The sequence below is a fragment of the Clarias gariepinus genome, chromosome 25, assembly GCF_024256425.1.
Source record: "Clarias gariepinus isolate MV-2021 ecotype Netherlands chromosome 25, CGAR_prim_01v2, whole genome shotgun sequence".
Lineage (NCBI taxonomy): Eukaryota > Metazoa > Chordata > Actinopteri > Siluriformes > Clariidae > Clarias > Clarias gariepinus.
In genome coordinates, this window is record NC_071124.1 from 10,672,064 (window position 1) to 10,688,702 (window position 16,639).

Below are 16,639 nucleotides of genomic sequence, written 5' to 3' on the forward strand. Positions count from 1 at the left end.
TGTCTTACAGTTTTGTACCTGAGCCTCCAATAATGAACTAGACTTTATACAGTATTAACTTACAAACTTCTTCTGTTATATTGAACTTCCAGCTGCCACACAGTATGACTGCAGATCAATCTCTCCTATCGGTACCACCCATATGAGGATGGGTTCCTTGTTGAGTCTGGTTCCTCTCATGGTTTCTTCATATTGCCATCTCAGGGAGTTTTCCTTGCCACCGAGGTCCTCGCCTTGCTCATCAGGGACAATCTAATCATTTTGATTCATACACATTTTCTCACATTTCATACACATTTCCAGTATTTTCATTTGATTCTGTGAGCACTATACAAATAAAATTGGATTGAATAAAGGTGGGCTGTGCGTGTGTGTGTGTGTGTGAGAGAGAGAGTATATACTGTATTTCTGTGTACACTGAATGTCCCTATACAGGAAGAAATATCTGACCGTTTTGACCTTGTGGAAACGTTTCCCTGAAACGATAAAATACATTTTTGTTTATTCGTCTGTTTAAGGAAAAGAGAGAGATGGGGTTGAGGAACAGCCACAGGATGTATGAATGAGCTGCATTAAGCATTATGATGCAATGATTTGTGTGTGAAAGAGATGGAGAGAGAGAGAGAGATGATGATGTTTGACGTCACTGTGAGTCAGGGAGGGCCTTCTGGAAGAACACTGACAGCTTGTGCGTCTCCTCCTCTTCTCTACATCTCGTACGTCAATCGCTCCATCACTCCCCCCCTTCCTTCACTTCCTTTCCCTGCACATCGTTCTGGAAGAAGAAAAACACATATACAATTTAAAACCTGAAAAGCGACGATAGGTATTTTTAGCGCGCGCGTGTCATGGATGTATGAGAGAGAGAAGAGAAGGAATGGATTCCGTCTACCTGCTCCTGGCTCTCCTCGCGCTCCCGGTGCGCCTCAGCGCCGCGGCGGAGGGAAGATTCGGTGGGTGTGCAGCTGGGCATATCTTACAGGACGGGTATTAATGATTGTTGAGGTGGAATAATCGGTGGATATTCAATAATATAGAAGATATTTGGTCGGGGTTGTCGTGCGTTTCTTCCTGTAGGTCTAAACGTATCTTCATTATGTTCGTGTCTAATAACAGCGCTGTTTGTCAAAGCTAAATACAGAACTGTGCTATATATACTATATATATATATATAATATATTTTTTTTCTTTACAGTATGTGTCTGTGTCCATCCAGCTGTATTCGGATCAGTGGACACGAACACTGGGGTTTATTTCGCGATGCTTCCCGATAGCACAGAGCGCTGCGTACAAACGGAGAAAATATATTTCAACTGCAAATTCAAAAATTCTAATGCGAACCGAACTTTCCGCGTAAAGGAAATTAATCAGCAGAGTGTGTTTGGAAAGCATCGGCCAGGCCTGCGGATTAGCCCGAACACACACTCTCTAATGACCTAATGTACACTCCACATCTCCTCATAAAGACGAGGCTTCGTGTCCTCGTTGAATCTGTTACACCGTTTATACGTAAATTATCCTGGTGTCTATTACTGTACATCTCATATACAGTAAGGCGGTGTTTTATCGCATCGGAAGACATTTCTGATCGAGATTAATATGTGCCTCTATGTTTAAGTGTGTGTGTGTGAGAGAGAGAATCAGATTCAAGCAGTTCCAAAGGTTACCCTGTCAATAGGGCATCCTACTGTATTACCATAGCAACGGCTTTGAGCATCCTTAATTCATGGAGACGGCCTGTGATAGAAGGTGGGTGTGTGTTTCCCTGAATAGACTTCCTGTGTCTCCTGTTTAGACCAGAGCATGTCAATAAATGCTAAAGAGCTCTCAGCAGTGAAACCATTACTACACAGTTTTAATCAAACACCTTTAAAACGTAATAACTAGAGGTGTTTACATTGTAGCTATTCTGTTCATATTCACAGCATTTACTTTGTTCTGTCATCAAAACCTGCTGCAAAACCTGTTAATCTTTAATTTGACACTTTGACCCCCACCCACACAACATCCTTAGGGCACGCTCCATTAGGTGACAGCTACCGACCGGGGAGGGCAATGACTATCACTGCTTCCTCGGAGACACGACACCAGCTGACTACATCTTTTAAAATTGTCTTTCATCATCTCTTAGGGAGCAGTGTAACACACTTAGAGCTACATAACACCACATAACACGGCTTACATGAGCTCACATGCATGCATGATTGGCAAGTGTCCCTATGACTGATGTGAGAGTGCAAATATGAGAGACCAGACTGCTCGCTAGGAATCCTGGCTGTAGCATCAACCAGGGCTTGAACTTAGATTTTCCAGCTTATAGGGCAGAGTTCACTATCTTTGTTTTATAAACTAATTTAATTTAATATAATAACAGCGGTAAATTGGCAATCACCCCAGATTTCTGCAAATGTTTCACAATTGGCTTCATCTCTGCATACAAATAATTTTCCAACATTCATTTATTGATTCATTTTCTGTACTGATTATCCTGTGTTAAGGCCTGGAGACGAACCCTAGAAGCTCACAGCACATGGTGAAGGACACTCTGAGGTGTGGCATTGAAATAAAGCTATCAATATGTGATTGATGTGTAGATTATATTTTAGCCTTCAGTTAAAGAAGTATAATACATCAGGTCTTTAGGAATTACAGATGTTTTTTATATAGTACCTCCTTTTTCACAGGCTTGGAAGTAATTGGACACAAATTTTAAATACAAAGATTAGTCTTAATGCTTTAAATAACAATTTTTTGCAACCTTTAAATTCTTTGCAATGCTTTAAATACCCAATTCTTCTACAATGACCGCCTGCAGTCTGAAACACATGAACATCACCAAATGGCCCTACCCACGTTCTTGAACTTTTATCATCTTTCGTACTCACTTAGCGCATTTAACTTCTCAGCCCTGTGCGTATTTAACTTGCACAGCATGACAAATGTGCTACAATACCAGCCAATCAAAAAGAAAGAAAATGTAAGAATAGACACATCTATATATGTTACATGTGTCTAATATAGACACATCTTAAAATTTACACCACTCCTGATTAAGGTATATTAGTTTTTCATTTTATACATACAATACTATGTAAAAGTCTTAGACACCTTATTTTTCATTTTTAAAATGTCGGCTTAAATGTTTATAATTGCTTAACTACTAAGTAATCAAAAAATTAATTACTTTTCAAGAAACCTTTTTTTGTATGCAATACTGTACATAATGCACCAATTTTCAGGACAAAAGACATAATCTGGGAACCAATAAAGCGAAGAACAAATCTTATCTAGCTAGCACCCATGTAGCTGGCATGGTGACTTAGTGGTTAGCACTGTCGCCTTGCACCTCCTGGTCCTGGGTTTGATTCCTGCTTTGGATGTGTGTGCATGGTCTTTCCCCGTGCTTGGTGGGTTTACTCAGGTTTCTCTGGCTTCCTTCCAGAGTCCAAAAACATGCAGATTAGAATAATTGGTGCCTGGCGTGAAAGTGCGTGTGAATGTTGACTGGAGGTCGTACAAATAAATAAGTACAATACAATTGGCCTTCACAGTCCCTAGTTGGACCACAGAGGTAGCTGGATGGATGGAGCTAGCATATAGGCAGCTACTGTATGACAATCTAATGTGGGCATTAGCTATTGTCTAGCATTTGTCAGGGACTTATGCAAGTTATAGTTTAAAACATACTTCATTCAGGTAATTTATTTTTTTCATAATAGTTTTTCATAACCAAAGTTTTTTTTTAAGTTTGATTGGATTTCATTAATAAGAACAGCTTTTTACTAATTGCTTCCAAAAGTCACATACACTGATAAACTAAATCTTTTGTGATTTTACCAAGTATACTGTACAGTGACAACAGCTACTTTACAGACCCTTTTTTTAAATTTTGGTATGTTTCACTTAAAAATGTTGGTCAAAATCCTTTCCCCCTCATTATTCTACACCCCAATCTCCAAAATAAGAATGTAAAAACAGATGTTTGCAGTGTTTTCATACGATATAACAGCTTTTGACCTGTGCTTTGGATAAGTGTCCTGGATTTTAAATCTTATTCTAGGTTTTGACTAAGACCTTTCTTAATGAAATTTATGAACTAGACACCCAAGGCACACCGAAGTGTGTAGAGAATGACGGCTAGCCCATCTGGTCTGATCCCACAGATGGGCTATTGTAGCACAAATTGCTGAAAAAGCTACTGCTGGCTGTGACAGAAAGCTCTGTGAGTCAGGACTTCTGTGGTGGCTCAAGGGTCACCTTTACAATATTGGACAGGCGATTTTAACATTAAGGCTGATTCATGTATATACACTGCCTGGCCAAAAAAAGGTTGCCATCACAGAATGGTTAAACTGTTGGTCTGCATAAAAAACAACAACAACAACTTAGCAGATGTCAAAGAAAACAACTAAGCAGATGTCAAAGAAAACAACTAAGCAGCTGTACAATTTATGGGAACTAGGTTCAGAATCATTTAATGTATTTTCAAAACCTGGAGGAAATGCGCTGAAAAAATCATGACTGGAGACCACTTGGTAAAGTTCCATAGTATAAAATCAACAGTGAAAACCATAGCTACTGTATGTTTATTAGTAAAAATAAGAGCATTTCCATACACACACAATGTGTGGCCATGAAAAACATGCTAGTGAGAATAATTGCTTGCCCAACAAAGGTACTACACTGACCATCTTGTTTTAATGTTACAACCACTTGGCCAGCGAGTAGCTAAGATTGAATATCCTTTATGTGTGAATAGGTTGGCAAGGTGAGTCTGCTCACTGATCCTTCTCACTGTTCAAAATGCTTGATAGATATGATGACAAGCCCAGGAAATGTTGCAATTTATTGCTACATTTTTCACTGTTTATTATTCACAATGCATCCAAGTTTCTCACAATATCTCCCAAGAGTGTGTTTGTCAACTCACTACTCACAGGGAGGGTGAGAGTTTGGGGAACAGCTGTCTGGGAAAAAAGTTTTATACTGTAGCAGAACACCTGGTGCAGGCATATACCATACCTGTCTGTTCCTAAAACCGCCACATCGGATGAAGGGAATAGGCCAACAGCATTTAGAGTATGGCAGTGTAAAATCATTAGGCAGCACATGTGTGTGGCGAAGGAGTATCAACACTTGCCTGTAGTGTTCAACAAGAAAGGTGCCTCCGAACTCCTACCTTTTCAACCATGAGATTGTGCCATCAAGCCGCTACCTGGGACCACTCTGATGAGGGCCAGATTTTAACCCATGTCTATCAAAGAATTCTCTGCAGTTTTATTCTTTGGAGCGAAGATAGAGGGATGTCTAAGAACATGTGTTACCTTCTAATGAGTAATAACATGATGATCATCACTAACATGATGGTCATTGTAGCACCTTTGCTGTTACTAACATGTACTGAAACTAATCACCAAGAAAATGCATGTGATGGCCACACTGGAGAAATTACATGGGCATGCATCTTAAACAAACTGTGCCTGAGGAGTGCATACAAGATCATCTATGTGTGACATGACCATCTGAGTGGGCTTATGAGAAATAACACTCTATGTCTATGTCCATTTACATAAGGGAAAACTTGACAGAAGGGTTGACAAAACATATAGAATTTTAGCCTGGACTTAAACATTAGGTGTGAGTCCTGAACAGTGATTGTAATGCTATTCCATAAATGTGGGGTTTTGTTAGAAAAAGGTCTAACCCGGCTGTAGTCTTTATTATACAATTTGGCAATAAATAGCCTACACCTTTTAATCAAAATAGGAGTTGCAGGTCATAGAACACCTGCAGTTCCGTCAGGTTTTTTAAAATACAATGTTTTTCAAAATAAAATATTGTTCAGACTCGTTCCATTTTATATTTCATAAAATGGAAATATTTAATTATTTATTGTGCGGCCCGGTACCATTTGATCCACGGACCGGTACTGGTCTGCAGCCCGGGGGTTGGGGACCACTGGACTAAATAGTCATAAATAGTTGTAGATCTACGACAATTTTTTGAGCATGTTTAGATTTTTCATAGCCCATCAAGGCAAGCTGCAGATCACTGAGGGTTATTCCAACACACCTACAGTAGGTAGGCCAAATTCTACTGTAAGAGTGCCCGAGATTTATCACAAGATGTGAATTCATAGCAATACGTTGAAAATGTAAACTGGGCTTAAAGGTCTTGTAAAGAAGAAACATTTACTGTCTGACTGACTTGTTTTATTTAACTAATAAAGTGGTGATGGTTTTGTTGACTTTATGTTTAGTTGTGCTACTAATGGGTCCATAGATACATAACCGATCATACACAAAAAAAAATCCTGCTTTAAATTGTGTACTCTTGTTTCCTCAGGTTGTCTGTTTGAGGAGACTCTATGTATGAACTATGAGATCTGTGTCAATGGTAAGACAAATGCACATAAAGTACATGCATAAAATATGTATAACCATGTGATAATGAACGCCCTCAGGTGGCTTTTCGCTGTATTATTAAACAAACAAACATTAAATAAGGCTTGTCAGTCAAATATGAGAGAAAGCTGAATTCAGTAACAAAGTTTAACTTTTTAAAAATATGCCTACATAGTGTGCTATGGCTGTCAAATTTCTAATTTGTATCTGCAAAACCACTTTAATTTTTGGCAGATGGTTATGCATTTATAACTGACAGTGTCATAATATTGCAGATGGTGTGTTTGGCCATTGTCAGATGATGGTGGGAGCAGATGTATACACATATGATATCACACCAGCAACCCTGCAGAGATTCCGTACACTACTCTTGAAACTTTCACTTCGAGGTATGTATGTTGCAGCTCAGTGAATTCCCTTATGTTTTATAAATAGGCTGTCCAGAAAAAGTAGCACAATCTAAGATTTTGTTAGCCTCGTTTACCGCAATCAGTGCGTGGCCAGTATATGTGTGAAAATGATTCCTCGTGCTCCCAGAATAACTATTTTGCAGTTTGAGTCCGAGAACATGTCTGTGAGATCAGGGAAAAAAATTTTCATAAATGTGATAACCTGGTAAAGCAACCCCAGATATAGTATGATGATATGATGCATACTATATCTGATATATAATATCATGCATATCATGCACTATATCTGTAGTATGCATGATGGGTACATTGGTATTATGCATGATGGGTACATTGGTATTATGCAGGATGGGTACATTGCTTCATTAGCTATCCTTCCTACCCTGCGCACCCATCACTCCAGAGCAGGATAAATCATCAGACCACATAACTTGCATTACATTAACTTTAAGTTACTTTGCTCATGGCATTTTGTTTGGACTGTATGTGCTCAAGACTTTTGCACAGTACTGTAAGAGAAACAGCTGTTAGGTTTTACTGAGCATGCTGGAGAATACGAGTTCTTCTGGTAACTTTGTTATACTTGCGTCTTTTTTATTTTCATGTAAAACATAAAAATATGCAAAGGTCCCCTGAATGTGTGATATTTCTTTCTTTATCTTTCATATATTCTTTCAAATATTATCAGAGCTATAGTGATATTTGTATCAGATTTGATCTACTGTTTGATGGGCACTTTCTAGCACAAGATTAGATACTGTAAGATTAGAAGTCTTTTATTGCAGGACTTCACCTACACTATTTTTATTACTTTTATTTTTGTAGCAGTTATAACAATTTAAAGGATATTTTGCTGCCTTTTTATTTTTATTAGTTAACGCTAGCTACTGTAGCAACACAGCTGTATTAAACTATGCATATACTGTATTATGTAACTATGTATTAAAAGGCATCAGCAACTTTTATAGTATCTTGAAATGTTTTTTTTTTTTGCTAATTACTCAGTGCACAAGTTGATGTTAATCAATCAACACACCTTCCATTTTGCTATGCCAACATTAACTATTCTACGTGTTTTGTATTGTTCTCTTAAGTAACGTATGATTTACTGATGATTGGATCTTAAAGGACTTATGTGTCACTAATCACTAATGTATATGAATTTCAACTGGCTTGTGTGCAAACTCTTTACCATTACATAAAAGTGAAAAAAGTGGTAGAGCGTCATTCTAGTGTGCTTTGGCTTTAGCACTTACAGCTAGTATAAAGAAAGAACCAAAAAAGGAATTCCACAAAAGAAAAGAAAACTGAACAACTCAAACACTGACTTTAAAAAAGCCAATTACTCAACCTACAGTAAAACTGTCTACAAACAATCACCAAGAGATGGTGAAGCAACAAAAGCAGAACATGAATGTCAAACTGAGTGCTTCACACTGGCTGTGAAACCCAAGGAGATTTAGGTACATAATTATCTTCACATTCACTGTTGATTAGCTTGAACACATGTTTAACAGAGCTAATGTTTAGGCGATTCCCGGTGCTAGAATGAGAAACAAACAGAATTCAAAAAGTGAATCTGTCACATGGAGCTGTGGGATTAAAATAACTTCTCTATATTTCATGATTAAATGGTTTGTTTTTGCTTCCCAAGGCCTGTCATGGGAAGATGACATCACTCAGCAGATCCTGTCTAAAGAATTTTCGAAACTACACAGGATTCCCCTGTTACTGCCTGACTCAAGGTAATGTACTCACACAACGATAAAAATAAAAAGGCCATGCAAAAGAAAACAGTGGTCAGGTCTGTCCTCAGGACACATTTTAAATAGAATGTTGTGCATATTCATTCACACATGTTTAAATGCAGACGATTCAGTATTGTTGTATGTTCTGTGTAAAGTAGGAACAAAATCTAACACTCTACAGGAGCTAAGACGTTCCATGTTCCAAACCATTGCCCCTTAGGGCATAACTCCACCAGACCTCTGGGGTGTGCTGTGGTGTCTGGCACCAGGACATTGGCAATGGATCCTTTTTGGATCCCGTGGGTTGCGGAGTGGGGCCTCAATGGATTGGACTTCTTTGTCCCGCACATCCCATGGATGCTTGATCCACCCATTCAACCACAAAAGCGTTAACAGGGTTGTAGTCAGTATCCAACTTCATTTCGAAGGTGTTTAATGGGTTTAAGGTCAGGGCTTTTTTCAGGCCACTTTAGGGTTTTAATTTAATTAAATTGGTAAAACAGTGGATATTCCAAATTATAATCCAAATCAGAATCAAAGTGGAACCTCTTCTTGTTATATACAGTAGGATATCCTCCGTAACTATGTTCTATAAAAAGTAAAAAGACCATCAGCTGTCTCCAAACCTGACCACATAGACACTATGTCAATCTTAGCATTTTACCAGATACGCTGTCTGTGTTGTTGTTGGTCTATCGGCTCCTTCCAACGAGGGGTTGCCACATTGGACTATCCGTCTTTTTCTGGGCTTGGGAGTGGCACTGTATCCAGTGGGGTTTGCGAGGAATTAAGACCGAGCCTTCCGCATGGCAGTCAAGAAACCTTTTATTGAGCCATAGGCTGTTGATGTTATCTGTCGATGTAATGGAAAATTTAAAGATAAGTGAATATGAAGGAAGTCCTTACAATAGTTAAATGCAGATGCTATTATTTCGTCAGTTCTGATAATGTTAACATGCTCCTTATTATACAGACAAATAGTACAAACAGCTGCTGTGGAAGAAAAGAGACTAAAGCCATTGGAGGAGAAACTTAGCAAAAGTCTGCAGAAGTATTTGCTGAACCTGAGTCTGCTGCCTAAACAAGATGGTCAGGTAAGTCATTTTTATGTATTTGTATTATTACTGTTTTGCAGTGCTACATTTGGCGAGCATGTTCATACACTGAGGTGTTAGCTCTGGTGTAGCATTTTGCCTGGCCAGATATTGGCATATCCACTCATTTCACATGTGTATGATAAACTAATAAGGTTATTTATACACTGACCAGCCATAACATTAAAACCACTGACAGGTGAAGTAAATAAAATGGATTATTCTTTAATATTGATACCTGTCAAGGACTGGGATATATCAGGCAGCAAGTGAGCTATTGATGTTCTAGAAGCAAGAGAAATGAGCAAGCATAAGGATCTGAGAGACTTTAACAAGGGTTACATTATGAAGGTTGAAAAGCTGAGTTACACCATCTCCAAAACAGCAGGTTCGTACTGACCAAATGGTGGATTGGTAAATACGAACCTGCTGTTTGGGAGATGCTCTAAATCAGCATTTATCTAACATGGATAAGTCATTTGTATGCAAGGCTCTTTAATCAGCATGGGAGCAAAGGCTATCCTGTTTGGGCCAATCACACAGAAGAGCTCCTGAAGCACAATTTGCTAAAAAAAAAAAAAACATTTTAAACTATGATTCAAAAGTGTCAGAACCCACAGTGACTGTGTTGCCGTAGACTAGTGTCAGAATGACACCATAAAGCAATGGAAAAAGGTAGTGTGGTTTGATGGATCATGTTTTCTTTTACATCAGATGGATGGCTGGGTGGGTGTACATTGCTTTCCTGGGCAATAGATGGCTCCAGGATGCACTATTGGAAGAGGCAATGTAATTCTCAGGAAAATGTTTTTTTTTTTTCTGAAAAACCCTGTGCACTTGCATATACTGTATATGGATACTTTGACATGTAACGCCTTCCAAAAAATGTTGCAGCCCATGTATTTCCTAATAGCAAAAAATAATTTTGGGATGGTTTGATGAACATGACAAATAGTTCAAGGTGTTGACTTGGCTTCCAATTTCCTCAGATCACATTCAGCCAAGCATCTATGGGATGTACTAGAAAACCAAGTCCGATCCAATAATGCCCCACCTTGTAACTTAAAGGACTTAAAGGATCTGCTGCTAACACCCTGGTGCCTAATACCACAGCACATCTTTAGAGGTCTTGCCTTGAGTTGTTTTAGTGACACGAGAGGGACCTGCACAATATTAGGCAGGTGATTTTATTCTTATGGCTGATCAGTGTAAATACCTACAGTATACAAATAAATTTTTACTTAATTGATTAATACTGTATAAATATATTTACTGATCTGTTTCTTAAGTAATTAAATAATGTGTACTAATACAAACAAATGTGTATTTACCGATTCTTTCCAACATTTTAATCAAATGATATAGTGGGAAGAAAATTTATGTAAACTTTTCATAACTTTTATTTATGTAGTTTTCTTCCTTAATTTGTCATAAAATGTGATCTGATCTTCCTCTAAGTCAGTGGTTCTCAAAGTGTGGGGCGCGCCCCACTAGTGGGGAATACAGACATGACAGGTGGGGCGCAATGAACGGGAGGGAATTAGTGGAAAATAATAGGAAAGTACCTATTCTAATTCATGCTTTTCTTTATTGACAATAAAGATCGGACACTAGAAACTAAACAATCACATGCAAAGAAATGGATCATTAATACAAGTAAATTAAAATAACATCAGAGAAAAAGTGGAACCATACAGCCATAATAACGGTTTAAAGTCGGCATGTTAATTGCAGAGGAACAATATATACCGAGACATTCGGTATTATATAAGTCATTTCATTTATTCCAATGTGTATGCTGATGTTTCGGTATTTTATCAGGCAGTACTAGTCTGGCATTTTTAGTTTCCTGTGTGGTAACAAAGTTGCTTTTTGATCCTTCAGGCGCTGAACAAAAGGGAAGATCAATATCGTTCTACGCTTTTTGTTGGTGTGCGGCGTTTAGCGATGATCCCTAAATCATTTGTTGCGCCGTAGAGAATAATGGTGTTTATGCTTTTAAACATGTATAATTTAAGGCGGATAGATCTTAAAGACAATGTAGAGAGGAAATATATCTGGGTATCTTATTCACGGGTTTATTTACGCAGCTATTGAATTCGGAGATGCGAATATCAAACTAACTTTATCGCGGACACAAACAGGTGTTATAAGCTAAAGTGCCCCCCTGCCACGGATTGCCCAAACTCATCCCCCCCACCCCCACCCTCCCCCAACACATACCCACGTAATCTCTATCAAATATTATATTAGGACATACATTCAAAGGTTTATTATTATCAAATATATTATTACTATTATAATTAACCCTAGGCACGTGACAGCCGTCGAGACGATTAATACAAATCCCCAAAAATGATTATTTTATGGCACATTTATTTTGTAGGGGTTTGTCAATGTACAAATAACAAATTGTTTATCACAAATTGCACTAAATAAATATTGTTTGTGGTGAAAAATTATAGGAAACGATTTTTATTCTAAAATAAGCAATATAAAAATATACATGTTGTATATGAAAAAAATATATAATTTATATATTCTTCCCCTATACAACATTTTTTATATTGCTTATTTTATAATTAAATTGCATTTTAGAGCATAACATGGGGTCAGTAGCGTACTGTATGTAGTGAGCATAATAACGTCAATGGATACATTTGTTACATGGACCACAAAAAAGCAGGTGATTCAGCATCATCAGCCTAATCAACCAAAAAGCCTGTGATGAAGTCTATGTTGCGGTTGGATTCATGGTGGGGATGATGGGATAGAGGGGAGACCTCTGTGTGTTTTGTGTCATAAACCGCTGGCAGCAGACAGCATGAGACCCAACAAAGTAGGAAGACACTTAGAGACAACACACCCCAGTCACGTTAATAAGCCACTTGGCTTCTTTGAAAGAAAGCTCTAGATAAGTGACGAAGTAAGCCTGTTATAACAATTGCACGTGTATTGTATCTGTTTTGAACTTGCCGTTATTTGATCTTATTGGTTTAGAAATTGATATTTCAATAAATAGTACACTTGGCCGTTTTCGTTATCATTTTGTTGCAAGTGGGGCTTGAAAATTCGCCCACCCCCTTAAGTGGGGAACGACAGAAAATGTTTGAGAACCACTGCTCTAAGTCAAGTTTGTTATTAGTCTTTAGCTTGCTGCCGTCAAGAGGTCGCCACAGCAGACCATTAAACCACACAACAACTTTTCCCAAGGTTTTACAGCCGGATGCCCTTTCTGAAACAACCCTCCCATTTAATCCGGGCTTGGGACCGGCACTGCATGGGTAGTATGGGGTGTGACAACCCACCAATGGCAGGGCTCGAATCCGCATCCTCAGATCCCCAAACCAACAACCTAGAGCCTTAGCTGTCTGAGCTACCACTCCCAAGTCAAGAATATTAACAAATATAGTGTGCCTAAAATAATAAGACAAAAAAATCTCTAGGGTTTTCTTTCAGAATTCTGAGTTGGCTTGAAAATATGTATGAGTATATTATCAAATGATTATGTTATTTTGCGAACCAGAAACTTACAGGCCAATACCAGATTGTAATGTAATTTGTTCCCATACTTTCAACCTGGCATATATGCCAAAGCATGGTTAATAATATGAACTAATAAATAACATAAACCAATGTAGTAATCATCGATACATTTTCTTGCTTACATTTAAGCATTTGGCAGACACCCTTACCCAGAGCAACTTACATTTTTATCTTATTATACATCTAAGCAATTGAGAGTTAAGGGCCTTGCTCAAGGGCCCAACAGGGGAGCTTTATGGTTGGAGGGTTTGAACATGGGACCTTCCGGAGCACAGTCCAGTGCCTTAACCACTGAGTTACCCCTGACTCCTTAATTGTTGCACTCCAATAATGTATAGAGATATATTATTATTTTGATATTTATTTATGCATGTTGATGTTCCTGTTATTATTTTTTATTTTTTTTTGGACTTGCCCAGGAGATAAAATTTTAATCACTGATGATAAGCACAACATCTATGCAAATATGTTGATTATACCCCCCAAAATAAATAAATAAATAAATAGATACAATTTGAATACATACATATGCAAGAGGCATTGTTTGCATAATTACCGCAATTATTATTATGTTTCAGCTGGCAACAGTTCTATTAATCCTAGAGTACATGATGCAGTGGGTAGTTTCTCATTACTTTAAAAACCATGTCATATCCTGTAGTCATGGGAAGTATGTTACTGTATGTTAAATGTATGCATGAAGTCAAAGTTATTACCGACATACTTATTAAATATTTGTGTCTATTCATTGTGTACAGGTCACCAAAATGAAGTCTTCTCTGCCAGCAACTTATTATCGTTCTGGAAAACCAAACAGTAAACTCGGCTCAAGCCCACCTGAGTTCACCCCAGATTCACCCTATCAGGCACCTTCTTTCCCTGATCTCACTCGTTATCAGAGTGACAGAGCATACAATACACAACAACAACAGGATGGTTCATACTTCCCCCTTACTGCCCTAAAGCAGTATGTGTCTCAAAAAATGGCATCCAGGCAGAGAGGTAGACCAAAACCAGAAGCAGTAATCCCAAAGGCTGGAGCCTCACAGTTGCTTGTCAAAGAACCGTTGACTCAAGTAGATGGTATGATCTGTTTCTTCTGTATCTGACCCATCAAATGAAATCAGGTATTAAGTTGCATTTAAATTATGCATATTTTCAGATTCCTGGTTCACAAAGCTCCAATTTGTAAGTTTATTACTGTCCCATGTCCGATTGCTGAGATATGGCCAGTGCGAGTTTGTTTATGGTCCACATCCTGTTTTAAGAATCTAAATGACAAGTCCATGATGTACGAAGAAAAAGAGTTCTCTGACTGGAATTTCTGGAATTTTCTCTGATAGCGATAGAATTAAAACTTTCTCAATTCTGTTAAAGGTTTCATTTCACCCACTGCTCTCTGTGGGCCATAACGCCAAAAAAAAAAAAAACTTAATACCTGACTTGATATGACTGGTCACATACTGTATGTAGTGTAATAATTAATTATAGGTTTGTCTGTTTTTTATTAGAATCAGAATTAGAATCAGAAAACTTTATTGATCCCGCAGGAAATTGCTTAAAATTATGTATAATATTATTCAATATATTGTCAAAGAAAAACTAGTTAACAGATGACTAGATAACAGATTAAGACAGTGACTACTTTATAAATTCAGTTTCAACTGTTTAATTGTTTTGTAGATGAGGTGAGTGAGAATTAAAGCATATACAGGGGTGGCCCAAACTATTACGACAGTCTATGCTATGTATTATACAACAGTTATTTCTAACAGAGTAATCTTATTGGATGAGAGGCATTCCACGAGTGGTGATAATAGAGTGTAACAGCACTAGAATGTTTAACTGTATAAATCACTCCATGTCACAAGTGTTCTATCAGTTGTTAATTACACTAACTGTCAGTCACAAACATGAGTGAAGGCAGGTCGATATGGTCCGCATTATTAGAAAGAGGGGAGAGCAGCTGCCTGCCTAAACCCACATACCAAATCAGTCACAAAAGCACTTTCAGCAAAAAAAAAAAAACACATCTGATAATGTTATGTCATCTTAAACAACACTTTGTCTCCTTAGAAAATGCTGAATCATGTACACCCTAGTGCACTAGCTTTTCCTTTTATGCTATTTGGGATTCAAATCCCAAATGTGAGGAGTTTATTTCTTTTCATTTCATTTTGGCTACATAGAACTGTTAAGAATTTAAAACTTGTTTTACCATGTTAATTACACTGACTGTCAGTCACTATTTATCGATCACTATGATATGAATTATAAATTGGCAGAGACAAATAACTGGTTAAGTAAACAGAACATAATCTGTTGATAATGTTGATGATGGCATGGAAACATTATTTCATAGCAATATCACATATAGCAGCACAGTACTATCTCTTATTTTACTTTATATTGCTTAATAATGAGAAAAAATGACTAAACTTCTGGAATTCTCACGTTAATTGTAAACCTTGTACCAAATATCTGTACATGACTTTCAGGGAGTAATCAAGCAGGTATGGACTGAGCAAGTCACACCATTTAACTAGAGACAACCTTTAAACTCTATGCCCAGCTGGATCCAGCAGCATGTTTTGAAGAATAAAAGACACTTACTAGCCGAAAGACCAACAACAACAACTATAAATAATAAATTAAATAAATAAAAAAAGAATACAAATTGAGAATGTAATTAAATAATGAATTTCACTCTTGACTCAATACTTTTGGCCACCACTGTACTGTATGTACTCATAAGTTAATTGTATTATAGTTCACATACTAAATAGGATTTAAAATTATTTATGCAATACTAATCACGTAACCAAACCATGACAGTATTTTTAATGTCTTAACTCCCTGTGGCTACAGTTTTGGTTTTCTCTCATCCATTACTGGGAGCCAAGGGAGCAAAATTGGCCATGCTCTCTGGTTTGGATGGATAATCTCTCTTTTGTACACTTGTACAATTAAAGATGTTGCTTCTTAATATTTCTTGTTTTTGCAAATCTGTGCTTGTTGGTTTTGCAGAGACCTTTATCCGAAATGTTCTACGAAATGTAGGAAGGCACAATGTAGATGTGGAGAGTTTAAGTGCAGCAGATCTGGACCAGCTGGCCTCTCTCATAGCTGATGCTCTGCAGGTAGTGGACAAGCAAACAGAAAAGGGATACCGACCCCGAGACCTGCAAACAGAAGACCTGCAAACTGTAGATCCAGAAACAGGAGAACAGCGCCCTGATGACCAGCAGCCAGGAGGAAATTCATGGAATGAAAATACCTCAGAGTTAGTAAGGCAACTAAATGAAGAAACTTCACCACTCAGTCAAAAATTTAAGACCATGCCATCTCTGTCAGGTGAATCTCTTTAATTACTGTAATATACAAAGTTTTTAATTATTAGTATTCATTTATGAATGTAAATCATTTTGTGCTATACA

General features: G+C 37.6%; 1 protein-coding gene across 1 annotated transcript in view; it reads left to right on the forward strand.

Annotated features, from left to right (window-relative positions):
* Window positions 1-673: 673 nt before the first annotated feature.
* The window catches only part of slco5a1b (solute carrier organic anion transporter family member 5A1b), a 35,801-nt gene continuing 19,835 nt past the window's right edge, over window positions 674-16,639 (forward strand). The window contains exons 1-7 of the mRNA XM_053487045.1: window positions 674-953; window positions 6,346-6,396; window positions 6,680-6,793; window positions 8,469-8,559; window positions 9,536-9,656; window positions 13,961-14,285; window positions 16,230-16,556. Coding sequence (XP_053343020.1) covers window positions 857-953; window positions 6,346-6,396; window positions 6,680-6,793; window positions 8,469-8,559; window positions 9,536-9,656; window positions 13,961-14,285; window positions 16,230-16,556 — 1,126 coding nt within the window. The 5' untranslated portion in view covers window positions 674-856. The remainder of the gene's footprint in view (window positions 954-6,345; window positions 6,397-6,679; window positions 6,794-8,468; window positions 8,560-9,535; window positions 9,657-13,960; window positions 14,286-16,229; window positions 16,557-16,639) is intronic.